Raw genomic sequence first — 26,878 nt, 5'->3', positions numbered from 1 at the left:
TCTGTGCAAGGAGAACCAGATTAGGAAGAATAAACATTAGGAAGAACTTTCTGGCGGCAAGAGCTGTTTGACCGCGGGACAGACTCTTTCATGGGAGGTTTCTAAACAGAGGTCAGAGGGCCAACAGTCAGGGATTCTTTCTTTTTTGTTGTTTAATTTTTTTGTTAAGGTTTTTCCAAATACAGTAAGATGTAGAAAACTTGAAATAAATTTAAAAGAAACAGATGTAAACAGCGACAAAAGAGAAAAGGGGAAAGAGAAAAGGAAGAGAGAAAAAGCAGGGAGAGAGAGAACAGGAAAAAGAAACAAAAGGGAGAATGGAAAAAGAAGAAATAAAGAAAAATAAGGACTTCTGATTTTCCATCTATTGGTTACATAGAAAAAGGTTATTTAAGACATTCAGTCCATGATAACATCCCTCTCATACACTTTCTTTTAAATAAAATTTCTTAATATAAAGTCAGGGATTCGTTAGCTAAGCATTTTCATTGCAGGGGGTTGGAGTAGATGACCACTGGGGATCCCTTCTGAATCTACAATACTGTTATTCTGTTGATTTCACTGCCATCTGAGCCACCTGGGGACAGAGGGAGGGGGCTAGCAATAAGATCAAGAGCAATATATTTTAAAAATATAGCAACAACTAAGAACACAGGCAAGGCAAATGAAACAGTCAATGCATCATCAAGGCTGTAAGGACTTGAGTAAAACTCATCTGAACAGCAGGACAAAGGATGAAGAATCAAAGGGGAGACTTGTGCCTCTACTGTAAAGTGAAAATCAGTATTAAACAGTTTGTTAAGCTGCCTGCTTGGAATCTGGATGGGTTTCCTTTTAGGAATCGCTTACAGAAAAATTAGCTAGTTTGCTCCTCTGAGTTAATCGAGAGAGGAATCATTAATCTATCCCCAGAGGCACGAGGGAGAATCAGCTTCGAACTCGTATCTTTCTGGAGACAAAACAATTCCAATCCACGTCAAAGTGCAAGTAGATGAATAGGTACCACTCCAGTGGGAAGGTAAATGGCGTTTCCATGCGCTGCTCTGGTTCGCCAAAAGCGGCTTGGTCATGCTAGTCACATGACCTGGAAGCTATATGCCGGCTCCCTCGGCCAGTAAAGCGAGATGAGTACCGCAACCCCAGAGTCGGTCACGACTGGCCCTAATGGTCAGGGGTCCCTTTACCTTTAAGCATTAGATAATCCCCGGGACTAGCTGGCTGAATTGGTCCTACTTGGGCCAGTGAGGAGGCCAGGGGAGAATTAGCTGTGGGGTCTCAGAGTGGGTGATCTTCATAAAAAGGGGAAAGGGGGGGAAGAAAAGGGAAATAAAATATCAGGCTGAATTAAAATTAAAGGCCAGGCGGAATAGCTCTGTCTTACAGGCCCTGTGGAAGGAGGTCAAATCCTGAAGGGCCCTAGTCTCAAGGAAACTCTGATGGCCACCAACCCAGATGGCTTTAAAAGAGTATGGAACAAATTCATGGAGAAGAGGGCCTTCAAAAGGCAGAAATGCTTCTGAAACCCAGTTCCTGGAAATTCCAGGAAGGGAGATTGCTCATGTGCTCAAATCCTGCTTGTGGGTTTCCCATAATGGGTGGGCCGCTGTGGGAACAGGATGCTGGACCAGATGGGCCTGATCCACCAGACTCTTCTCCTGTTCTTAACCCTTCCGTATCTCCATAAATCCCTCGGGAGCACATGGGACGGGAGTTTCTAGCGCTGGAGGCAGATAGGAAGGAAGGGAAAGAGGTGCCTTCACAGAGTTTGCCTTCATGCCACCAGCAGAGGTCAGGATAAGCTTGGGAATCGCCAGAGTCAAAGCAGATGGGAGACAATATGATACGATAATCTTTATTGTCACTGTCCCATACAGAACAACGAAATTGAAAAAATCTACATCACACATTCAAAAACCCACAAGCCTGCTATCCCAGCCTGGTTAGCCCCTAAAAACATTCTAAGCATCTCTAAGGAGATGCCTTTGTTTGTCTCCAGACCAGCACCCATTACTTCAGGCATGGTTGAAATCTGGGCTGGTTCTTGGGGTGACGCAGGGTTGTTGTCCGTTCGGCATACGGAAGTTTGTTTAGGGTGCTCCTACAAACAGCTTCCTTTGCTCCAAAAATTCCCATTCTGATTTTGAATCCTGACAAGACAGAAGTACTGTTTTTGGGGGACGGGGGTGGGCTGGTGTGGGGGACTCCCTGGTCCTGAATGGGGAGGTGTGCCCCTGAAGGACCAGGTGCGCAGCCTGGGAGTCATTTTGGACTCACAGCTGTCCATGGAGATGCAGGTCAATTCTGTGCCCAGGGCAGCTGTCTACCAGCTCCATCTGGTACACAGGATGAGACCCTCCCTGTCCGCTGACTGTCTGGCCAGAGTGGTACATGCTCTGGTTATCTCTCGCTTTGACTACTGCAATGCGCTCTATGTGGGGCTACCTTTGAAGGTGACCTGGAAACTACAACTAAATGCGGCAGCTAGACTGGTGACTGGGAGCGGCTGCCGAGACCACATATCACCGGTCCTGAAAGACCTACATTGGCTTCCAGTACATTTCCGAGCACAATTCAAAGTGTTGGTGCTGACCTTGAAAGCCCTAAACAGCCTCAAAGGCCCAGTAGACCTGAAGGAGCGTCTCCACCCCCATCGTTCTTCCTGGACACTGAGGTCCAGCTCCGAGGGCCTTCTGGCCGTTCCCTCACTGCAAGAAGCCAAGTTACAGGGAACCAGGCAGAGGGCCTTCTTGGTGGTGGTGCCCGCCCTGTGGAACGCCCTCCCACCAGATGTCAAAGAGATAAACAACTACCTGACATTTAGAAGACAACTGAAGGCAGCCCTTGTTTAGGGAAGTTTTTAATGTGTGATATTTCAATGTATTTTTAATCTTTGTTGGAAGCCGCCCAGAGTGGCTGGGGAAACCCAACCAGATGGGCAGGGTACAAATAATAAATTATTATTATTATTATTATTATTCTGCCTCCGGGTTAAACTGCCCCATATGCAAGCTATTTTTCATGGCAAAGTTAGCGGCGCAAGTTTGGACCGGGACCGTGGCTGTTCCTGCATTGCAGAGGGTTGGACTATAGATGACCCAGGGGCAAGCATCCCCAAACTTGGCCCTCCAGCTGTTTTGGGACTACAATTCCCATCATCCCTGACCACTGGTCCTGTTAGCTAGGGATGATGGGAGTTGTAGTCCCAAAACATCTGGAGGGATGCCTGGACTCAATGACTCTTGGGGTCCCATCCAACACTACAATTCAGGGGAGAACCACATACACCACATGTAGCTCTACGATGAAATAAAGGCGGGGTGAAAATGTGTCACATAATACACTTTTGAAGCAATGTGCAGTGCAGGATTGGGCCCCTGCGCATTGGCTGAGGTCGGTAATGCTCAGATTGGGTGCCTGAGAAGGTTCTGTGCACCAGAACCCATCATCCCTGACCACTGGTCCTGCTAGCTTGGGATGATGGGAGTTGTAGTCCCAAAACAGCTGGAGGGCCAAGTTTGGGGGGAGCCTGTCCTGATCCTCCCCCCCCCCCAATGGCTGGTGGGAGAGCAGGAAAGTAACATCTTGTTGAAATGCTTGTGGCCTGAAAAGAGAGTGCCCCCCTCCTCTTCTTGCCTCGGGCCTTTGCACCCTCTCTGCCCGCCTGCCTGTCCGTTCACCCCCATCTTCTCTCCCCCCCCCCCCCGCGAATCTGGAACGTCTTGCATGCTCTCTTCCTGCTGTCTTTCTTTAGGTTCGTTTGCCAGCACCCTGCCCACCTATCAGAGGTCGGAGGTCATGCTTTTTATCATGAGCAAAGTCCCTCTTCCTTCTCTGCATCACCCTCTAGACACGGGCAAAGCTGGGTGAGGACACTTTTTCTCCTTCTCCCCCCTTTACCCCTTTTCCTTCCGACTGTTTTACTCTCTCCTTTACCTCCCCCCACCCACCCCAAATCCTCTTCCCACAGCCTGTAAATCCTCTGTTGGAGCAGGTTGGGCTGGATGACCCCACTGTGCCCCATCCGAGGCTGCATTTTAAACCTGTATTTTAAATTGGGGTCCCCCCCCCCCATTATGTTTTTACTGTAATTTTTACTGTTGTTAGCCTCCTTGAGCCTGGCTCTGGCCGGGGAGGGCAGAGTATAAATAAAAATTTTTATTATTATCATTATCATTATTATTATTATTATTATTATTCAACTTGGCAATTCTCTGACTCCTGCTGTTTCTAGCAACTGGTATTTGGGAGTTTGCTGCCTCCGACATTGGAGACAGAGCAAAACCCATTATGGCCCATAGCTCCTTAAGGGTGCCGTTTTGTGGGCACTAAAAGACTTCCTTCGGGACAAATTTAGAAGCCCATTTCTCTAACTGTTTGCAAATACCTGGAGAGATTCTCTGCTCTGTCCACCAAAATGCTAACTTTTAAGTTCCACATTCCTCAAGATGTCTCAGCTCTGTCTGATGCCAGGAAGCACTTAGCAAAATGGTCCCGATTCTGGTTTCTGTTTAAAAATAAACAGCTCTTACCTTGGACTAATAGGAGACGTGTATTTAAATCTCTACCTGGGAGCTGGGAAAACAAGAATTAAAGAATTAAAGGCGACAGATATTTTGATGGAAAGCTGGAAAGAACAGCAGCCTCTCTTTATGAGGCTGGAGCCTAGCAAGTCTTTGGGTTGCTGAACCCAGCCAGGAGAAAAAACAAGTTTCTGCATATCGGAGGGTGGGGAAAGAGAATTATTGGAGACTCAAATTAATTGCAATTGTTTTGGGAAAAAATAACCAGCATTTAAAAATCAAGCCAATTGTTTAGAAACACAGAACAACAACCCCCTGTGTTGCAAACTTAACACAACAAACAAGCAACACAAAGACCAGTATACTAGATAGCACTGCAATTCTTACTGCATAATATACGTAATTTAGTACAGCAAAAACAAAATGTGTACGCTTGTAAATTCTCTAATATATTTGAAATCAAATGAACACACGTCTGTCAATCTTTGAAAGTCCGTAAAAGCATAATAATAAAACTTTTTAGGCGTTCATGGTGCTGAAGTGGTAAGTGAATAACAACGTAGGACAGTGATCCCGGATAATCTGACTGTTTCGCTGCAATCTTCTTCAGTGCAACCCATAGATTAGAAAAATGCACAAGAAGCAGTGGTCATAAGGATGTTGCTGTTATTTAGTCGTTTAGTCGTGTCCGACTCTTCGTGACCCCCTGGACCAGAGCACGCCAGGCACTCCTGTCTTCCACTGCCTCCCGCAGTTTGGTCAAACTCATGCTGGTAGCTTCAAAGACACTATCCAACCATCTCGTCCTCTGTCGTCCCCTTCTCCTTGTGCCCTCCATCTTTCCCAACATCAGGGTCTTCTCCAGGGAGTCTTCTCTTCTCATGAGGTGGCCAAAGTCTTGGAGCCTCAGCTTCAGGATCTGTCCTTCCAGTGAGCACTCAGGGCTGATTTCCTTCAAAATGGAGAGGTTGGATCATCTTGCAGTCTGTGGGACTCTCAAGAGTCTCCTCCAACACCAGAATTCAAAAGCATCCATTCTTCGGCCATCAGCCTTCTTTATGGTCCAGCTCTCACTTCCATACATCACTACTGGGAAAACCAGAGCTTTAACTATACGGACCTTTGTTGGCAAGGTGATGTCTCTGCTTTTTAAGATGCTGTCTAGGTTTCTCATCGCTTTTCTCCCAAGAAGCAGGCGTCTTTTAATTTCCCATAGATTAGAAAAATGCACAAGGAGCAGTGGTCATAAGGATATGTTACATAGATTCCAGCGCCTAAAAAGTTTTACTGCTTAGCCCGCAGGATAGCATCTATTACTTTGTTTCAACTATAGACTTATTATACTTTTACGGACTTTCAAAGATTGACAGACGTGTTTTCATTTGATTTCAAATATATTTAAGAATTCACAAGTGTACACATTTTTTTTTCTGTACTAAATTATGTATATTATGCAATAAGTATGGCAGTGCTATCTAGTAGACTGGTCTTTGTGTTTCTTGTGTTGTTAATTGTTTAGAAATGGCAGCATAGTTTACCTGCAGACTTTATGGCCATAGTTTTAAAGAATTTACTGAAAAGGCTGTTTCTTAATTTGTCCATCAGTGCTGGGAAGTTTCCCTGTAACTGCCGCAGCAGATATGCCGCCTGAGAAATAAAGAAATAAAGTTAGCAAAATTGCAGAGGGGTGTGCACGCTTTTCTAGACTGTGTGGCGTAGGCACTATCACTGCAAGAGAGAAAATGAGGAAGGTGGCACATATTTCTTTTGTTACCTTGCACCCTGCAGCTAAGAAAATTCTGTTTGTGCCTCTCTGTGATTCTGAGTCAGCTTCTCAGTGCGAACATCACCACCACCGGGCTATAATCTCAACTTTTGCCTTTTTAGGGAGAATCGGAATCGGCTGACGCAGATCATGCTTCTGAAATCCCTCCTCCAGGTAACCAATATGGTGTATTTTTTCATTAATTCCAGAATCTGGGAGAGTTGCCCTATGGTGTGTGTTGCAACTGAGCTGTGGTGATCCAACTCTTGATTCTTTTTTTAAAAAAAAATTGTTTTGTTTTTGTAACAAAAAACAAAAACACCTTTATTATACATCAATTTACATATAACTTAGACAATACACACCACAACATAGACACACCATAGATATCATAGACAGTAACTTCCGATTCTTCTCCTTGTGCTATTTTACACTTTGTTAAGCTATACACATTTCATTATTATTATCTTGGTTTCCCATTTTATATCCGTAAACTTTTACTATGTACATTCTCTATATGTCAAGATTCATTCCATGTCTGTCGGGAGATTAACACTGTCGCTGTAATTTTTAAGATATCCTTTAAATGTCACCCATTATTTATTAACTTTCTGTATTGAATTTCCTCTTATTCTCCCTGTCGCTTTGGCAAGTTGTGAATATTCTATCGTTTTCGCTTGCCAGTCTGTTTTTGTGAGGATGTTATCACATTTCCAATTCCTTGATATTAAAATCCTAGCCCAGGCACGGGCAAACTCCAGCCCTCCAGATATTTTCGAGACTACCACTGGTCCTGTTAGCTAGAAATGATGGGAATTGTAGTTCCAAAACATCTGGAGGCCCTTTCAAGCCCTAAACGGCCTCGGCCCAGTATACCTGAAGGATTATCTCCACCCCCATCATTCTGCCCGGACACTGCCCCAGCGCCGAGGGCCTTCTGGTGGTTCCCTCCCTGTGAGAAGCAAAGCTACAAGGAACCAGGCAGAGGGCCTTCTTGGTGGTGGCGCCCGCCCTGTGGAACACCCTCCCACCAGATGTCAAGGAAATAAACAACTATCTGAATTTTAGGAGACATCTGAAGGCAGCCCTGTTTAGGGAAGTTTTTACTGTGTGACATTTTAATGTATTTTTAATCTTTGTTGGAAGCAGCCCAGAGTGGCTGGGGAAACCCAGCCAGATGGGCAGGGTACAAATTATTGTTGTTGTTATTATTATTATTATTATTATTATTATTGGCCGGCGTTTGCCTATGCCTGTCCTAGCCGTTGTGGTTGCGTATATAAAGAGGGGTCTATGATTTTCTTTAATGTCCATGGACATAATACCTAACAGGAAGGCTCTGTGATTCTATGAGGTTGGCGCCGTTTAACGGAGATCTCTGTGGACCTTGGCAGGTTTCCACCGGCTTCCAGTGCAACAACATGCTGACAGCTCTGCCTAGCTCCTTCCTGGACCGCCTCCTGTCGGCGGCTCTGATGGAGGATGCAGAGATCCGCCTCTTTGTCCTCCAGATCCTCATCAGCTTCATCGACCGCCACGGGAACAAGCACAAGTTTCAGACCATCAGGTGCGCAGGCCTTGCCTTCCATTTGAAAGCTGGCAGGATGGGGGGCAGTGTTGGGATGCAGCCGAGGAATCGGGGGCAATAGGCAGGTCCCCAGCTGGCCCCAGCCCACTGGCCGGTGGGCCAGGCAATCTCCAGTCCTTGGATCAGCATGAAACTGTGACCCGAGCTTCATAAGCCTTCAGAAGCTGAGCACACACACTCAGCTGCGCAACAGAAGTGGCAGGGAGAGGCTGTGTTGAGCATATTTACAAGCAGTTTATTCAGCATGTACAGTGGTACCTCAGGTTAAGTACTTAATTCGTTCCAGAGGTCCGTTCTTAACCTGAAACTGTTCTTAACCTGAAGCACCACTTTAGCCAATGGGGCCTCCTGCTGCCGCTGCATCTCCAGAGCCCGATTTCTGTTCTTATCCTGAAGCAAAGTTCTTAACCTGAAGCACTATTTCTGGGTTAGCGGAGTGTGTAACCTGAAGCGTATGTAACCTGAAGCGTATGTAACCCGAGGTACCACTGTAAAGGTAAAGGGACCCCTGACCATTAGGTCCAGTCGTGGCCGACTCTGGGGTTGCGGCGCTCATCTCGCTTTACTGGCTGAGGGAGCCAGCGTACAGCTTCCAGGTCATGTGGCCAGCATGACTAAGCCGCTTCTGGCGAACCAGAGCAGCACACCGAAATGCCGTTTACCTTCCCGCCAGAGCGGTACCTATTTATCTACTTGCACTTTGACGTGCTTTCAAACTGCTAAGTTGGCAGGAGCAGGGACCGAGCAATGGGAGCTCACCCCATCGCAGGGATTCGAACCGCTGACCTTCTGATCAGCAAGTCCTAGGCTCTGTGGTTTAACCCACAGTGCCACCCGCGTCCCACTTATTCAGCATACATCAGGACAAAAGGAAAACATGTCTTCTCCCCTTGATGTCCAAAGCAAGCAGCTAAATGCAAAAGCTGTACACATACGGAAGTTCCCAGCAAGCTGTGCTGGAGTGTAAACAGGCAGGTGACATACAACAATCATGCCTGTCGCTTAAGGTGGAACGGAATATTCTAACAGACGGGATCCCTGGTCAACTTCATGGGGTTGCAGCAGGACCCTGGAACAGTGGTGGCAAACCTTTTAGAGATCGAGTGCCCAAACTGCAACCCAAAACCCACTTATTTTTCTCAAAGGGCCAACACAGCAATTTACTGTATTTTTCCGTGGTGTTTTGCTGGGGGTGGTGCGGTTTGCCCATAGCTGTAGAGCTTTTTTGGAGAGGATTACCCAGGGATCTAGGGACACGGGTGGCGCTGTGGGTTAAACCACAGAGCCTAGGACTTGCCAATCAGAAGGTTGGCAGCTTGAATCCCTGCGACGGGGTGAGCTCCCGTTGCTCGGTCCCTGCTCCTGCCAGCCTAGCAGTTCGAAAGCATGTCAAAAGTGCAAGTAGATAAATAGGTACCGCTGTTTATCTCCCAGCGGCTGCAGGTAGATGTTGAAAAGCATGGGGGAGAGGACAGAACCCTGAGGCACCCCACAAGTGAGAGCCTAGGGGTCTGAACACTCATCTCCCACCACCACTTTTTGAACACGGCCCAGGAGCACTGCAACCACTATGCCACGCTGCCTCTCATCCTTTGCCATTTCCCCGCACAGCACCATCAGCGATATCTCCATCTTGAAGCTGAAAGTGGACAAGTGCTCCCGCCAGGATACCGTCTTCATGAAAAAGGTACGGGGGGAAAGCGCTTGTAGGTTTGCAAGACTTGCAGGTGGAAGGATGTGAGCCAGCCAGGTGGACAGGTAGACATCAACGGGGGGGGGATCATTTCTGGCACTTTCCATGTGCAACGTCGTTTATCCACCATAATAATAATAATAATTTATTACTTATACCCCTCCCATCTGGCTGGGCCTCCCCAACCACTCTGGTCGGCTTCCAATAGAATATTAAAAACACGACAAAACATCAAAACTTCCCTAAACATCCTGAATCTTCCGACATTCATTGCATGTTCACAGATGCTAGTGTTATGAGAAGGAGAAAATCTCCTATTATTATTTGGCGGCCCTTTTTGAGGCAACCAGGACTGTGCCGTATTCCAAATGTGGCTGCACCCCAGATTTCTATACTGGAAAACCTACAATGCTGGTGGTTTAGTTTTCAGAGGCATGGAAGTATAAAAGTCCTCCGGCGACACCTCTCTCACAAACACTGCCTCTCTGCTTTTCCACAGCACTCGCAACAGCTCTATCGCCACATGTACTTGACGTGCAAGGAGGAGAGCAACGGGCGGGCGCATTTCGAGGCCATCTACAGCCTGCTGGCGCTCACCAGCATCGAGCTGGCCAACGAGGAGGTGGTGGTGGACCTCATCCGCCTGGCGCTGGCCATGCAGGTAGGGGCTGGGCCAGGGAGGGGGAGTCTGCCAAGACCCACCTGGGAGCCAGCTGATTCCTTTATTTCTTGGGGGGTCAGGAGGAGAGAGAATGGGGTGCCAAAGCAATACAGTGGTGCCTCGCAAGAATCCGTTCCGCGAGTCTCTTCGTCTTGCGTTTTTTTCGTCTTGCTAAGCAAGCCCATTAGCAGATTAGCGCTATTAGCGGCTTAGCGGATCAGCTGATAAGCGGCTTAGCGGATCAGCTGATAAGCGGCTTAGCGGATCAGCTGTTAAGCGGCTTAGAGGCTTAGCAGATCAGCTGATAAGCGGCTTAGCGGATTGGGAAAAAGGAAAAAGGAAGAAAAAACCCGCAGGAACTCGCAAGACATTTTCGTCTTGCGAAGCAAGCCCATAGGTAATTCGTTTTGCCAAGCAACTCCAAAACGGAAAACCCTTTCGTCTAGCGGGTTTTCCGTCTTGCGAGGCATTCATCTTGCGGGGCAGCACTGTATTGATATGACTATTGCTAAGGTGGTTTTAATCTGTTTCAGACGGACTTTCCCTGACATGTGACCCAGCTCTCTATATTTTGGGGGAAATTTTGATTGAAGAAATGGCTTTGCGGTTTTTAAAGCGTTCAGTCTTTGTGATTTATCTTATTTGTAAACCCATTCATTCGTAGCCTTTGGGCTGTGAAGCTGTTTAGAAATCTGTGAAACAAAAAATAAATTTGTTCCGCAAAGAGCTTTTAGAGAATTAATCCGATCCAGCGCCAGCTGTTCTTTCTGTATTTTATTGATTTGATAATGTTATAGTTACGTGATGTTTTGATACTTTTATTTGTCTGAGTTAGTATCATAGAACTGTGGGTTTGAAGGGGCCCTGAGGACGCTGCAATAATAATAATAATAATTTATTATTTATACCCCGCCCATCTGGCTGGGCTTCCCCAGCCACTCTGGGCGGCTTCCAACAAAATATTAAAATACAGTAATGCAATGCAGAAATATGCAGCTGTCTTGTTCAGGGATCAAACCTGCAACCACGCTCTTAACCAACTGAGCTTAGGCGGTTTATACATATTATTATGTAAATGAATAACAGTGAGTTCTGGCATATAGATTCAGAGTATCGTTGTGTTGGAAGGGACCCCAAAGGTCATCCAGTCCAACCTCCGCAATGCAAAAACTTCAACCAAAGCTTCCTTGACAGATGGCCATCTATCCTCACAGGTACAAGCCATCAGTGCCGGATGTACATATAAGCTAAACAAGCTGTAGCTTAGGGCCCCACTCTCTTGGGGCCCCCAAAAAAATTAAAGGGAAAAAACCTGGATGTACATTTCCAAAATATAAGATAACAACCAAATAGAATAAAACCTACATACAGCAACAGTGTTTTGTGTTGTGTAGGCTCCTAGGATGCAAGTTATGGGCCCCACCTGCTCGCCTGTGCCCTAAAATATCACTGGTTTGCTCATTTCTATATATAGGGTGCCTACATTCTGCATGGACTAGTTGCAGGGCAACATGCGCAAATGGCTTGAGATACCTATTAGGTCCATCAATTACCACATAGCATATAGTAAAGGTAAAGGGACCCCTGACCATTAGGTCCAGTCGTGGCCGACTCTGGGGTTGCAGCGCTCATCTCGCTTTACTGGCCGAGGGAGCCAGCGTACAGTTTCCGGGTCATGTGGCCAGCATGACTAAGCCGCTTCTGGCGAACCAGAGCAGTGCATGGAAACACCGTTTACCTTCCCACCGGAGCGGTACCTATTGATCTACTTGCACTTTGACATGCTTTCGAGCTGCTAGGTGGGCAAGAGCAGGGACCGAGCAACAGGAGCTCACCCCGTCGTGGGGATTCGAACCGCCGACCTTCTGATCGGCAAACCCTAGGCTCTGTGGTTCAACCCACAGTGCCACCCGTGTCCTCACATAGCATATATTCAACACAAAGAACAGTGATGATTTGTTGTTGCCAAAGGACAGCTGGACATATAAAGGGCCCCATTACCTTCAGTAGCTGAGGGCCTCATCCAACCTCAATCTGGCCCTGCAAGCGATATAAGATTTCTGCCCTGCCAATGGCTGTCAAAGAGCAGCTTAGAATAACCCAGTTCAACCCAACAAGACGATGGAGAAGCAGAGCCAACAGAGGAGAATCAGGCATTTCCCAGGTCTCTCGAGTTTTTCGGTTGACGTTCAAATCAGACTGCCTGGACCCATAACATCCCAACCTTCTTTGCAGGAGCTGGCCCAGGTCAACGAGGACAACCTGCCTTTATACAGTCGCTGTGCCCTCTATGCCCTGGGCGCCGCCTACCTGAACCTGATCAGCCAGCTGACCACAGTGCCCGCCTTCTGCCAGCACATTCACGAGGTCTGTATTGTCCCTGTTATAAAAGACAAAGGGACCCCTGACCATTAGGTCCAGTCGTGACCGATTCTGGGGTTGTGGCACTCATCCCGGTTTACTGGCCGAGGGAGCCGGCTTCCGGGTCATGTGGCCAGCATGACTAAGCCGCTTCTGGCGAACCAGAGCAGCGCACGGAAACGCCATTTACCTTCCCGCCGGAGAGGTACCTATTTATCTACTTGCACTTTGACGTGCTTTCGAACTGCTAGGTTGGCAAGAGCAGGGACCGAGCAACGGGAGCTCATCCTGTCACAGGGATTCGAACCGCCGACCTTCTGATTGGCAAGCCCTAGGCTCTGTGATTTAACCCACAGCACCACCCACGTCCCAGTCTGATAGAGTAAACCAATCTTAATATCGGGGAACCTAAATGTCAATGTGTGCCAAGCAGGGCGCTCAGAGATGTGGGCGCTGGTGGTGGTCGAAGGTTTCCCCAAGGATCTCAGCTGGCTGAGCGAGTCTTGCCTCTGCTTTTTTTCCAGGTCATTGAGATGAGGCAGAAGGAGGCGCCGTACCTGCTCCCCGAAGGCGTGTTTGCAGAGAAGCCCAGGTAAGCCATCCCAGGAGCCTCTGACTTGGAATCCAAGCCTTGAGGCTTTCCTCATCCGGTGACACGCGTACTCCTTTTGTGCTGATGCCTTCCTTGGCCCTTCCTCTGAATGAGGTCATGCTCTGAGCAGCAAGGTGGCAGGCGGGGGAGAGAGAGGCTTTGGCACCCCCTCTCATTTCTCCTCGCGATTCCCTTCCGTAGGCTATCGAGGAACCTGGACCGCCTGGGCCCTGAGATCCTCTTTCGGCAGAGCAAGATCAGCGAGGTGCTGGGGGGCAGCGGATACAATTCGGACCGGCTCAGCACCCCTTATATCCCCCAGCTGACAGGTACGGGGGCTGAGAGTGCCCTCCGATGCCAGGGGAGGGAGGAGGAAAGGCAGAGTGGTTGAATTTGCACCTCTAAACCCCCTGCTGCCCTCTTAAAGGTAAAGGTAAAGGTAAAGGGACCTCTGACCATTAGGTCCAGTTGTGGCCAACTCTGGGGTTGCGGCGCTCATCTTGCTTTATTGGCCGAGGGAGCCGGCGTACAGCTTCCGGATCATGTGGCCAGCATGACTAAGCCGCTTCTGGTGACTCAGAGCAGCGCACAGAAATGCCATTAACCTTCCCACTGGAGCAGTACCTATTTATCTACTTGCACTTTTGACATGCTTTTGAACTGCTAGGTTGGCAGGAGCAGGGACCGAGCAATGGGAGCTCACCCCGTCACGGGGATTTGAACCACCGACCTTCTGATCGGCAAGCCCTAGGCTCTGTGGTTTAACCCACAGCGCCACCTGCGTCCCTGCTACCCTCTTATTACATCCCAATAGGTAGTCCTGCACTTCAGGAAGCACCAATCTAGAACAACTCCACATTCCTCATACCATTTTTAAAGTAATAGTTTTTATTAAGCTTTACAGTGGCTGCTCAGGTTGAGAACCTGATCCATGCAGGTTCTACGTTCGCAACCCGCATCTGCGCACACGCAGGTTGCAATTCGGGGCTTCTGCTCATGCGCAAAGCGCGATTTAGCACTTCTGCGCATGTGCGACCGCCGAAAGCCGGAAGTAACCTGTTCCGGTACTTCTGGGTTTTGGCAGTCCGCAACCCGAAAAAACACAACCTGAAGTGGCTGTAAGCCGAGGTCGGACTGTATAGGGGGAAAAATACAAAACTTAATATCTTTTCCCTTTTTTATCTAAACTAAGACTTTGGTCTAGATACAGTAAAAGCATAAAAGGGAGAGAAAAAAGAAAGGAAAGGAAAGGAAAGGAAAGGAAAGGAAAGGAAAGGAAAGGAAAGGAAAGGAAGGAAGGAAGGAAGGAAGGAAGGAAGGAAGGAAGGAAGGAAGGAAGGACTAACACCCCAGAGGACAGGATCACACTTCAAAACGACCTTGACAGATTAGAGAACTGGGCCAAAACAAACAAGATGAATTTTAACAGGGAGAAATGTAAAGTATTGCACTTGGGCAAAAAAAATGAGAGGCACAAATACAAGATGGGTGACACCTGGCTTGAGAGCAGTACATGTGAAAAGGATCTAGGAGTCTTGGTTGACCACAAACTTGACATGAGCCAACAGTGTGACGCGGCAGCTAAAAAAGCCAATGCAATTCTGGGCTGCATCAATAGGAGTATAGCATCTAGATCAAGGGAAGTAATAGTGCCACTGTATTCTGCTCTGGTCAGACCTCACCTGGAGTAGTGTGTCCAGTTCTGGGCACCACAGTTCAAGAAGGACACTGACAAACTGGAACGTGTCCAGAGGAGGGCAACCAAAATGGTCAAAGGACTGGAAACGATGCCTTATGAGGAACGGCTAAGGGAGCTGGGCATGTTTAGCCTGGAGAAGAGGAGGTTAAGGGGTGATATGATAGCCATGTTCAAATATATAAAAGGATGTCACATAGAGGAGGGAGAAAGGTTGTTTTCTGCTGCTCCAGAGAAGCGGACACGGAGCAATGGATCCAAACTACAAGAAAGAAGATTCCACCTAAACATTAGGAAGAACTTCCTGACAGTAAGAGCTGTTTGACAGTGGAATTTGCTGCCAAGGAGTGTGGTGGAGTCTCCTTCTTTGGAGGTCTTTAAGCAGAGGCTTGACAACCATATGTCAGGAGTGCTCTGATGGTGTTTCCTGCTTGGCAGGGGGTTGGACTCAATGGCCCTTGTGGGCTCTTCCAACTCTATGATTCTATGATTCTAAGGAAGAGTAAAATAGAGGTTAAGAGAGAAAGACAGAAAGATAACACTCAGAAAGTAAAAAAAAACTTCCCATTCTTCATTTGTCTGCTATATAAAAGCAATATGCACTTTATCCAGTCCAACACCCAACAGTCACTTTCCATAAACAAATATGATCTCCAATCCTCAAATCCAAATATCATCATATCTTTTCCACGCAAAATTCTGTAAGAGGTTTCCAGTCTTTAGCAAATGTTAACGATGACTTTTCTCTGATTTAAACATGCCGGTTTCCGCATCTCGGCTAAAAGCCTGCTAGTTTTAACAGCCGTTCCTCCCATGTTGGCAATTTCCCCTTCCCTTTCAGATGAAGATCGGCTGTCAAAGAGGAAGAGCATTGGCGAGACCATCTCCCTGCAGGTGGAAGTGGAGTCGAGAAATAGCCCCGAAAAAGAGGAGGTACGCGGTTTGGATGGTGCCCTGCCATGGACCGTTTGTCGCGAGCCGCCGGGAGATTTCGTGGAAGTCAGGGTTGGGAGACAGGGGACCCAAGAGGCTTTGTAGGGAAGGAGACGGCCTCTCAGCTCTTGGCCCTGAGCTGTTTAGGGCTGATGGGATTATTGGTTCAGGAGATCTTCTCCACCCCAATCTTTTGCTGGCAGCCCCGTTTGCCTCTCAAGTAGGAGAAGAGGAGGTTAAGGGGTGATATGATAGCCATGTTCAAATATATAAAAGGGTGTCACATAGAGGAGGGAGAAAGGTTGTTTTCTGCTGCTCCAGAGAAGCGGACATGGAGCAATGGTTCCAAACTACAAGAAAAAAGATTCCACCTAAACATTAGGAAGAACGTCCTGACAGTAAGAGCTGTTTGACAGTGGAATTTGCTGCCAAGGAATGTGGTGGAGTCTCCTCCTTTGGAGGTCTTTAAGCAGAAGCTTGACAACCATATGTCAGGAGTGCTCTGATGGTGTTTCCTGCTTGGCAGGGGGTTGGACTCGATGGCCCTTGTGGTCTCTTCCAACTCTAGGATTCTAGGATTTCTGCCCAGACAACAATGACATCTTGAGACTCCTGGTTTCTAACATTTCTGTTCTCTTCTCTCCTCCTTCCACTGTCCACTCAAACCCAAAACAGAGAGCCCCTGCCGAAGAGATCACATATGAAACCTTGAAGAACGCAATTGGTAAGAGTCTTTGGGGACCAGAGGTGTCCAGCAGGGTCCCTGCCCCTTTTGCGCCCCACTTTGGGCAAAAAGGAAGGGACCATTGGCAACTCTCACTCTTTTTAATAATATTTTTATTACATTTTTAACAAAACGTAACAAAAAACAACAACACAGTAACGAATACAATAACAACCACACACAAAAATTGTTGACATGCAGAGGGGCTGGGATGCCAGCTGGCAAGCCCACCTACACATCACTGCATTCCTTCAGAAGCCTAAGAGAAGCTGCGTTCTCCATCCCACAAAATCTTCATGCTCCCAAACCATCAAGGTTTTCCTCAGAAGCTGTCAGCATTTAACTTGGGTGTTAATTTACTACTTGATTTCATACAATTTATTGTACAACAACAACTCAAAGCGGTTTAGGAAAAAAATTGTAAAAGCAATAAAAATACCCCTAAGTAAAATTAACAATATTTGAAAAAATATTGCTGAGCTCACCCCGTCGCGGGGATTCGAACCGCCGACTTTCTGATCAGCAGGCTCTAGGCTCTGGGGTTTAACCCACAACGCCACCTGCATCCCTTTGTATGCTGGTAGGGACACCTTGAACTTGGTTCTTGCTGTCATGTCCAACTAACGTTCCTGGTCTTCTTCTTTTTTAGTAGACAGTGTTGCGGTGGAGGAACAGGAGCGGGAGAGGAGGAGGCAAGTGGTGGAAAAGTTCCAGAAAGCTCCCTTTGAAGAAATCGCGGCTCACTGTGGCGCCCGGGTGAGTAGTGGATTTGTTCGCTGTGCGTGCGCACTCCTTATGGGATGCCGCACATGCGCATTCCATATAGATGTCGCGTGTGCGTCGCCAGGCGGTGCGTCCTGCCCCGGGTGCCAAAGAGGGTTCCTCCGCCACTGGACACGAGACAAGCATAAACACACTCTCTGTCGGAACTTGCGCTCGACCGAGCTACTCCTCCAGTCGAGTCCTCCGACGGTGATTAACAACCCAAGCCTTTGATGAGGCTCCAGACATGTTCCCATGTTCCCATTAAGCAGAGTATCCAAGCAGCAGAAGGAGAGAAAAATATGAGCTGCATTGCTAAGAGTATTATTTCTAACTACGCAGACAGAAAAGAATATACATCCTCTCTCTGTGAAAGCAGAGAGGCAACTGGTACAAAGAAACCGGAAACCAGTAATATCAACATCCGTCTCCCATGAGACTTCCAACAGTCTGGAATCTCTGGAATGTAAACAGAGTCTTGTGACTCTAAGCAGCTGCACAGTGGCACAAACAGAAACCTAACGCTCTCTACATGCTGCTGCATTGCGAACCAATCTGCTCCAGTGCAGTTCTCTGGTCTCGGAAGTGAGCCTTGCAAAGATCCAAGATGATCCGCTCACATTTCCCTATGCCAGCTCCCCCTGTGATACTAACACCGGCTAGCATTTTGCCTCCAGTGCTCATCCTTTGCACTGAGCAAAATCCCTCACCCACTTCCCCCAACAACACTAACACATGGAAGTGGGCATTATAGCAAAATGGCAACCTCTGAGCGCAGGTTTTCTGTGCTAGCGAGGCCTCCCCCTTGCCAGTAATTGCGCTGCAGCATTCTGCACAGCCAGCAGCCTCAGGATCAAACGCCAGAGAAGCCCCACATGGATTGCACCGCAGGGCAGCAATTCTACTTTTAATTATAAAATAGATTTGTAAAATAGGAATAAAATAGATTTATTCCTAATAAAATAGGAAGGAAATAGATTTGCTCATCCTTTGCACTGAGCAAAATCTATACATTCTCAAAAAGCAGAATACAAATATAGCACCATTTCTCAGTTTGCATTCTCTTGAGGTTAAAATTAGGCCCCGCCCCCCATTTCCATGCTTCCCTCAAATGATCTATTAGTGCTGCGTATTAGAGTTATCCCATGCCTTCGTTCCTCCCTGTCTGCAATTCCAGTGCTCACAGTCGTCCCCTTCTTGTTGCAGGCCACGCTTCTGCAAAACAAGCTCAACCAGATATTTGAGATCACCATACGGTAAGGGGGTGGAAGGGGGAGAGAGGTTGGGGGATGCTGGGTGGGTGTATTAGGATCATCCTACTCATGTGTAGGACCCTGGCAGAGACACATGCCCGACTGGCACGTTCTCTCCCTCCTGGTCGGTCGGTCGGGAGCTTCAAAAGCTTTCTTCAGCCCGAACATCACAGCAAACGATGCCAGCAGACATCGGCATACTTAGGGATCCGCAGAGTCTTCACAGCTTGCGTAACAGAACTAAGTAGCACAGCATTTTGGCTAATCTATGTTTATTTACATATAATACACTCGGAGCATTCTGATTTAGCTCCTGCCTCTTTCTCATCAGACAGCAAAGAGAGAAAGAACAAAGGACAAAGGTCCATAGCTGTAAACCTTCCCTTTTTTTTGCGGGAAATTCCCTTATTCCAGCGCCGTTTCCTTCTGCTATCCCAGATTGTTAGATATCCCATAGACTGTCCCCGGGACAGGTGAGGCTGCTGATCCCTAATTTTCAAATCTGAAAGTTGACACCTATGATAGACCCACTTCATGGAACACAGTAATACCAAAACATCCTGTCTTGGTCACTTCCATCACTGTGGAATGAAAACATACACCGTCATGTGATAGACAACAATCCCATGACTGCAAACACGGAGCAGGAATCCTAACAGGCTGCAGTGCACAGGAGAAACCCCTCTCCCCGCATGAGCCTTGTGCAGGAGAACTTCTCCCGCTTGCTTCGGGCAGAGCACCTTTCTTTCGTGACACTTTTTGTCCCACCGTGCTGTCAGTGGCTGGACTGAGGAGGAATGGTAGGAGCTGCCCCCCCCCACACACACACCTTCCCAGGAAAAGGAGGAGAGTATAGATTTAGAACAGTGGTTTGCCGAAGGGCATGGTTCAGAGGCTGGCGAGGGTAAAACCTGGAATATATTGGGGGGCCAGCGGGAAGGAGAAGCATTGGGGGAGAGACAGGTAACAAATTCAGTGTCTCTTGAAAGCATTCCTGACCACCCCCCAGAACCAGGCGCCTGTCTTGCCAAATACAAGATGGTTCTTTTGAAATTAGTTTCAGAAGCATTACAAACGCAAGTGTAATAAACAGAAATCTGCCCTTATTCCCTTATGGGGGACACAAGAGCCCTTATAGAGTCCTTTGCAGGTTCTCCATTGATTGGAGAAAATAACAGAGGCCGCCCAGAGAATATTGAGAAGCAAAGCAGCTAGTAAGCCTGATCTTTATTGAACTGTTGCAACAGGGTGCTCCCCTCACCCGCAGCAGAGGAGAGGACCCAGAACCCAGGTGTGTCTGCCCTTATATGGACATTCTAAATTCCCCGCCCTGGAGTTCAAGACCACCCCCAGAAACATCATACATACATCACAGAAAGGGGTGTAGCTCAAGACCACCCCCCAGACACATCATACCTACATCACAGAAAGGGCGGTCTACAGCAGAAATCTGAGTGCGTTGTTTACCTCCTGTCGTTGTTTATCTCCTGTCTGGCAGGTTACCTGTTAATGCTTACTTGATTGGATACCCTGGGCAGCCTGGCCAGTCTTTTGTAATGATAAATACTTAGTTCCTGAGCCAGGTCACAGGCTCACGCCCTATTCATATCTTAAATGTGCCCTTAAGACAGGATTTGTGAAGGAAATGGGGAGGCTTTTCCATTTTCCTCCTTGCAGAGAAAACATTTGGTCGGTTTGGGAGCCAATATGGCTTCATGGCTGTTTTCCTGTGCTGCTTCAGACATGTGGTTTAGATATTTATGTACGTGTTCTAAGGCCTTTCCTTGGCCATCAATCAGCTCAGCAATTGTCTCCTCTGGGCACTTCCTTGAGTCCCTATTTTTCAAGGGCAAAACAGCTTTGGAATGGAGGAAACTGGCAAAGGAGTTGATTTTATATTGTTTTTAAAGCTAGGTATCTTCCCTGAGCTGCCAAGTCGAAAGGATATACATTCAGGCGTAATATTTGTAACATTTAGCAACTTTAAAGATGTGCCACCACCACCACCCCTCCCGTAATTTCTGTAACAACACACACACACTCCAGAGCAACAAGGGCCAGCCATGTCTCAAAGTCCTCTTCTCTTGACCGCAGACCTCCTCCCAGCCCCTCCGGGACCATCACGGCCGCGTACGGCCAACCTCAGAGCCACTCCATCCCGGTCTACGAGATGAAGTTCCCGGACCTGTGCGTCTACTGAGGGGTCCCAACTGCATGCCAGGATGCGACTTCGGCTTCGAACCATCACCTGGGACCAGGCGGATCGCGATCCTGCTGCCTCCAGGAGCCCATGGGGGAGGGCATCCCCTTTGGACCACCTTCCAAGCAATGGGGGTGCAGGATGTATCCCCTTACAGTCCCCCACACACACCCCAAGGCCCCTTCGTCTTCCTTCCCCTCCTTAGTGCTTGACTCGATTTCCCCTTTATGCGGAAGAGAGCACCCGGGCAGCCTTTGACGGACAGTCGCAAGAGGCGGGGCGCCATTTTCGGCCTCCCTTTTTTAAGAAGATGTTTTAAAAAGTCTTTTTTGATGGGTCGGGTGTTTCCTTTCTCTCTCTCTCCACTGAACGCGTGTGTTGATAATCCATCCCATAAAGTCAATCTATTCTCTGTGGGTCTGTGTCATTTCTGCTGCTGGTTCCTGGCTCAGAATATTTTCCTGGCCAAAAAATTGCACCTTTCCCCCATCCGCACCCCGTAATGTACATTGGGATCCTTTGGGACAGAGATAGATAAATATATATTCACCGTATTTTTCGCTCTATAAGACGCACCAGACCACAAGACGCACCTAGTTTTTGGAGGAGGAAAACAAGAAAAAAAATATTCTGAATCTCAGAAGCCAGAACAGCAAGAGGGATCGCTGCACAGTGAAAGCAGCAATCCCTCTTGCTGTTCTGGCTTCTGGGATAGCTGTGCAGCCTGCATTCGCTCCATAAGACGCACACACATTTCCCCTTACTTTTTAGGAGGGGAAAAGTGAGTCTTATAGAGCAAAAAATACGGTAAATGTAATAACTCCTGCCTAGAGTTATTCTTCAGTGCCATGAGTCTTATCGATAAGGCATAAATCTGCCTAGATATGAATCTATCTGTATAGATAGATAGCTTTATGATATGATTTGATAATCTTTATTGTCCTTGTCCCATACAGAACAACGAAATTGAAAATATCTACATCAGACATTCAGAAACCAACAAGCCTGCTATCCCAGATATCCCAGCCTGCTTAACCCCCTAAAAATTCTTATACCCCATAATTAAATACAATATACTCCCATAGAGACTACCATATACTGCGTTTAAAACCAAAATCGCATTTGGATAGAAACTGTTTCTCCGGCGGCTAGTCCTAGTCTTTATAACCCTGGACCTTCTTCCAGAAGGCAAAGTGGTCTCTCCTTCCTTGAAGGTTTCTTAAGCAGAGTTTGGATGCCCATCTGCCATGGATGCTTTAGCTGAGACTCCTGCATCGCAGTTCTATCGTTCTACAATAACTCTTTATTTGAAAACTGGCTTTTAATTCACAAGTAGATGGGCCTGGATAAAGTCTATGGTATATGAAATATACTGAGAGTCAAGTGTGGATTTCATGCTCTTTATTCAGCTCATAGTAGTGAGGAATGAAAGTTCCCCCAAAATATCTGCTTTATATACATTATTTACACAATGGGCCCCATGTGATTGGCTTATTCCGGGATTCACATATAGGCCAATCAGGTTGCAGATTCACTTCCACCTGGAGCTGGATTGGGTGGCTCCTGCCGACCAATCATACTGCTGCATTGTTCTAGGACCAATCAGACTGCTGCATTTTGGATCCTATTGTTCTAGGACCAATCAGACTGCTGCATTTTGGATCCTATTGTTCTAGGACCAATCAGACTGCTGCATTTTGAATCCTATTGTTCTAGGACCAATCAGACTGCTGCATTTTGGATCCTATTGTTCTAGGACCAATCAGACTGCTGCATTTTGAATCCTATTGTTCGAGGACCAATCAGACTGCTGCATTTTGGATCCTATTGTTCTAGGACCAATCAGACCACTGCATTTTGGATCCTATTGTTCTAGGACCAATCAGACTGCTGCCTTTTGGATCCTATTCAACTCAGTACATAAAACCCCTCCCCTCTAAGTTCCAGTCCTGCCCGGGAGGTCGCATTCATAGTCCTTGAGGTACGCCGGCGGCCTACGTGTGCGTTGCAGCCTGGGGTGTTCCCTGGTCCGGGGTTCAGGTTCTGGCTCATGTTCCGAGGATGCTGGCTGCGATGGGGCTGTTTGGTCTGGCGCAACCTGTTCGCTCAGTCGTGGTTCTGGTTCCGGTGTCCTTTCGGCCTCGTGGGTCCTCTCTGTATTTACTGATTCTGCCTCTCCTGTTGGCCCCTCCTGCTCTATGGGCCTCACTGCCCCGCTGTTCCCTTGGGACTCCTCTGACCTTTCCTCCTCCTGGTTTTCTCCCTGGAATCGTCGCCGTATCTGGTCGCAGTGGTGGCGCCAGCATTGCCCCCCATCCGTTAGCACCTCGTACATAACAGTATATAAAAAAGAAGAATATATTTCTCCTTGCATTGCATCTGAGGGCATGACTATTCATGGTCTCAAATTCCGTCCTGGTATTTGAGGAACACAACAATGCGCCGTGCTGAGGTGCAATGAAGGAGGTGGAAACAAGTCATTGTTGATCTTCAAAAGGTCACATATTGTTGTGGGATGCTGAGTTGATCTGTGTTTGAATAGTTATCTGGGTGGCCTTTTCAAAGGAGCGTTAATGTCACAGGCTCAGGCCGGACTGTCTTTAAGAAAACATTTTGTTTTTTTGAAAGGGCTTTGTTTGTTTGTTTGTTTTGCATTTAGCGGGTCAATGGAGCCACCATTGGGACTCTGGTTTCCTCTGCGTTTAAAGCTCATATTGCGCAATTGCTAGCGGAGAGTCCCCAATTCGAATCTCGTCTATGCCGTGCAGACTTACAAGGAGAACTTAGCGAAGCTGGCCTCCTATGCCTCTGTTCTTCCATCCGCAGATATGATGGGCTCAGAGCCTTAGATCAAAACCATAAGGGGAGGGCAACATAAGGGTCGGACTGAGTCCAAACCAAAGGCCAGGCGGAACAGCTCTGTCTCGCAGGCCCTGCGGAAAGATGTCAAGTCCCGCAGGGCCCTAGTCTCTTGTGACAGAGCGTTCCACCAAGTCGGGGCCAGCACCAAGAAGGCCCTGGCCCTTGTTGAGACCAAGCTAACCACCTTGCGACTTGTGACCTCCAAAGCGTTGTCATTCGTGGACCTTAAGGTCCTCCGTGGGGCATACCAGCAAAGAGGCGGTCCCATAGGTACGTGGGATCTGTGGTCCAACCGAACTTTCAAACATGACGAGACTGAGTCTAGAGCAGGGGTCAGCAAACTTTTTCAGCAGGGGGCTGGCCGCCATCCCTTAGACCTTGTGGGGGGGGCTGGATTATATTGGGGGGAATGAACACATTCCTATGCCCCACAAATAACCCAGAGATGCATTTTAGATAAAAGCACAGATTCTACTCATGTAAAAATACGCTGATTCCTGGATTGTCCACGGGCCGGATTTAGAAGTCGATTGGGCAGGATCCGGTCCCCGGGCCTTAGTTTGCCTATCCATGCTCTAGAGCAGGAACCCCCAAACTTGGCCCGAACCCTAGCTAACAGGACCAGTGGTCAGGGCTGATGGGAATTGTAGTCCAAAACATCTGGAGGGCCGAAGGTTGAGGATGCCTGCTCTAGAGGGCTGTTGCTGGAGATCTCTGAAGTAACTGGAGGTGATAAGGGCCAATAAACAGGGACTCTTAATTCTTTGGCAAAGGGAAGGTCGAATCCTTAGCGTGCGGAGACACAATATTACGGACGGTGGGACACCCGGTACTGGGGATAATAATTTCCCTCAGAGGGTGGTGGACTGTTATGTACTGAAGTTCTCACCCTGGGCCAGCAGGGGGATACTGTAGATAGTTATGCAAATAAAGGATCGAAAGTGATGTTCAGTGAGTGGATAGTTTTAGAAACTTGTTACAGTAACAAGGTACTGGAGCTCTGTATAAGCAGGCTGACTGAACCCTTCAGTTCAGTTCTGTTCTGGCCTCTGAATAAAGAAGAGCTGTTTGAAGAATCGCTGTGTCCTCTGATATGTTCACCCACAACTTAACATGGACTCTGTGAGCCAGTGTGGTGTAGTGGTTAAGAGCGGTGGACTCATAATCTGGTGAACCGGGTTCGCTTCCCCGCTCCTCCACATGCAGCTGCTGGGTGACCTTGGGCTAGTCACACTTCTCTGAAGTCTCTCAGCCCCACTCACCTCACAGAGTGTTTGTTGTGGGGGAGGAAGGGAAAGCAGAATGTGAGCCGCTTTGAGACTCCTTCGGGTAGTGATAAAGCGGGATATCAAATCCAAACTCCTCTTCTTCCTTCACTGGAGGTTTTGAAGCAGAGATTAGATGGGCCTCTGTCCGGGGTACTTTAGTTGCCATTCCTGCAATGACCCTTTAGATTCCATCCAGCTATACAATTCTGCAATAGTTAAAGCTGACTATAACAGATTGCGATATGATTTGTCTCCAGCAACAGTGTTTGGGTACCATGAGCTGAACATGAGAACAGTGTGATGCAGCAGCAAAAAAAAGGGTAACGCTATTCTGGGCTGCAACAACAGAAGTCGAGTTTCCAGGTCAAGGGAAGTCATAAAGGTAAAGGGACCCCTGACCATTAGGTCCAGTCATGGCCGACTCTGGTGTTGCGGCGCTCATCTCGCTTTACTGGCCGAGGGAGCCGGCATACAGCTTCCGGGTCATGTGGCCAGCAGGACTAAGCTGCTTCTGGCGAACCAGAGCAGCGCACGGAAACACCGTTTACCTTCCCGCCGGAGCGGTACCTATTTATCTACTTGCACTTTGATGTGCTTTCGAGCTGCTAGGTTGGCAGGAGCAGGGACCGAGCAGCGGGAGCTCACCCTGTCGCGGGGATTCGAACCACCAACCTTCTGACCAGCAAGTCCTAGGCTCTGTGGTTTAAAACACAGCGCTACCCTCGTACCTTTTAAGGGAAGTCATAGTCTCTTTCTATTCTTCCTTGGTCAGACCACACCTGGAATATGGTGTCCAGTTCGGGGCACCGCAGTTTAGGAAGGATGTTGACAAGTTGGAAGGTGTTCAAAGGAGGACAACTAGGATGATCAAGGGTCTGGAAACCTAGCCTTATGAAGAGCGGTTGAAGGAGCTGGGTATGTTTTGCCTGGAGAAGGCTGAGAGGTCTCTTATCCTGGTGGTCTTATCTATATGGCTATATCTGCTCCAAAAAAAAAAAAAGGAGATTCCAACTGAACATTAGGAAGAATTTTGTGGTGGTAAGAGTTTGGCAGTGGAATGCCAAGGAGGTTGTGGGTTCCTTCCTTGGAGGTTATTGAGCATGCAAATATGGCATTTTTCCATCTCCGCTGTATTAAACAGTTGGTCACTTACCTTTCTCGCCCTGATCTGGCCACTGTGATCCATGCGACAGTCACCTCCAGGCTTGATTATTGTAACTCGCTCTATGCGGGGCTGCCCTTGAAGCTGACCCAGAACCTCTAGCGGGTGCAGAATGCTGCAGCGAGGCTCCTCACGGGGTCCCTGCCATGGGAGCATTTTCACCCAGTGCTTTACCAGCTGCACTGGCTCCCGGTGGAGTATAGGGTCAGGTTTAAGGTGCTGGTTTTGACCTTTAAAGCTCTTTGTGGCTTAGGAACCTCGTACCTACGGGGCCGCCTCTCCTGGTATGTACCACGGACGACCTTAAGGTCCATAAATAACAACACTTTGGAGGTCCCAAGCCTCAAGGAGCTTAGATTGGTTTCAACTAGGGCCAGGGCCTTTTCAGCTTTTGCCCCAACGTGGTGAAACGCTCTGTCCCAACAGACCAGGGCCCTGCGGGACTTGACATCTTTCTGCAGGGCCTGTAAGACAGTGCTGTTCCGCCTGGCTTTTGGTTTGGACTCAGTATGACCCTTCTGTTTCCCTCCCCTTATGGCTTTGATCTATGGGCTGCTTTTAAAATGAGGCTGCATTTTAAATTGCATTTTAACCTGTATTTTAAATTGGGTTTTTTTTCTCCCCCCTATTATGTTTTTACTGTGATTTTATTGGTGTTAACTGCCCTGAGCCTGGCTCTGGCTGGGGAGGGCGGGTATAAATAAAAGTTATTATTATTATTATTATTATTAAGCAGAGGTTGGATGGCCATGTCTCAGGGATTCTCTAGCTGCGATTCCTGCATTGCAGGGGCTGGACAAGATGATCCCTTGGGGTCCTTCCAACTTTGTGATTCAAT

At 47.8% G+C, this 26,878-nt stretch overlaps 1 protein-coding gene across 8 annotated transcripts in view; it reads left to right on the top strand.

Moving 5' to 3' along the window:
* The window catches only part of EFR3B (EFR3 homolog B), a 124,159-nt gene extending 102,995 nt beyond the window's left edge, over window positions 1–21,164 (top strand). For 7 of the 8 annotated variants that reach the window (XM_083733251.1, XM_083733254.1, XM_083733256.1 and 4 more), the window contains 13 exons: window positions 3,752–3,863; window positions 6,408–6,459; window positions 7,680–7,852; window positions 9,485–9,560; window positions 10,066–10,227; window positions 12,463–12,594; window positions 13,113–13,180; window positions 13,382–13,509; window positions 15,718–15,809; window positions 16,485–16,533; window positions 17,183–17,289; window positions 18,502–18,551; window positions 20,643–21,164. In XM_083733251.1, the coding sequence (XP_083589377.1) occupies window positions 3,752–3,863; window positions 6,408–6,459; window positions 7,680–7,852; window positions 9,485–9,560; window positions 10,066–10,227; window positions 12,463–12,594; window positions 13,113–13,180; window positions 13,382–13,509; window positions 15,718–15,809; window positions 16,485–16,533; window positions 17,183–17,289; window positions 18,502–18,551; window positions 20,643–20,748 (1,307 nt within the window). In that variant the 3' untranslated portion in view covers window positions 20,749–21,164. The remainder of the gene's footprint in view (window positions 1–3,751; window positions 3,864–6,407; window positions 6,460–7,679; window positions 7,853–9,484; window positions 9,561–10,065; window positions 10,228–12,462; window positions 12,595–13,112; window positions 13,181–13,381; window positions 13,510–15,717; window positions 15,810–16,484; window positions 16,534–17,182; window positions 17,290–18,501; window positions 18,552–20,642) is intronic. The other variant, XM_083733253.1, reaches the window with a different exon arrangement.
* Window positions 21,165–26,878: the final 5,714 nt, after the last annotated feature.

The sequence above is a fragment of the Podarcis gaigeae genome, assembly GCF_964106915.1.
Source record: "Podarcis gaigeae genome assembly, chromosome: 3".
Classification (NCBI taxonomy): domain Eukaryota; kingdom Metazoa; phylum Chordata; class Lepidosauria; order Squamata; family Lacertidae; genus Podarcis; species Podarcis gaigeae.
The sequence above is the reverse complement of the archived record's forward strand: the minus strand, read 5'-3'. Positions and strand labels throughout refer to the sequence as shown.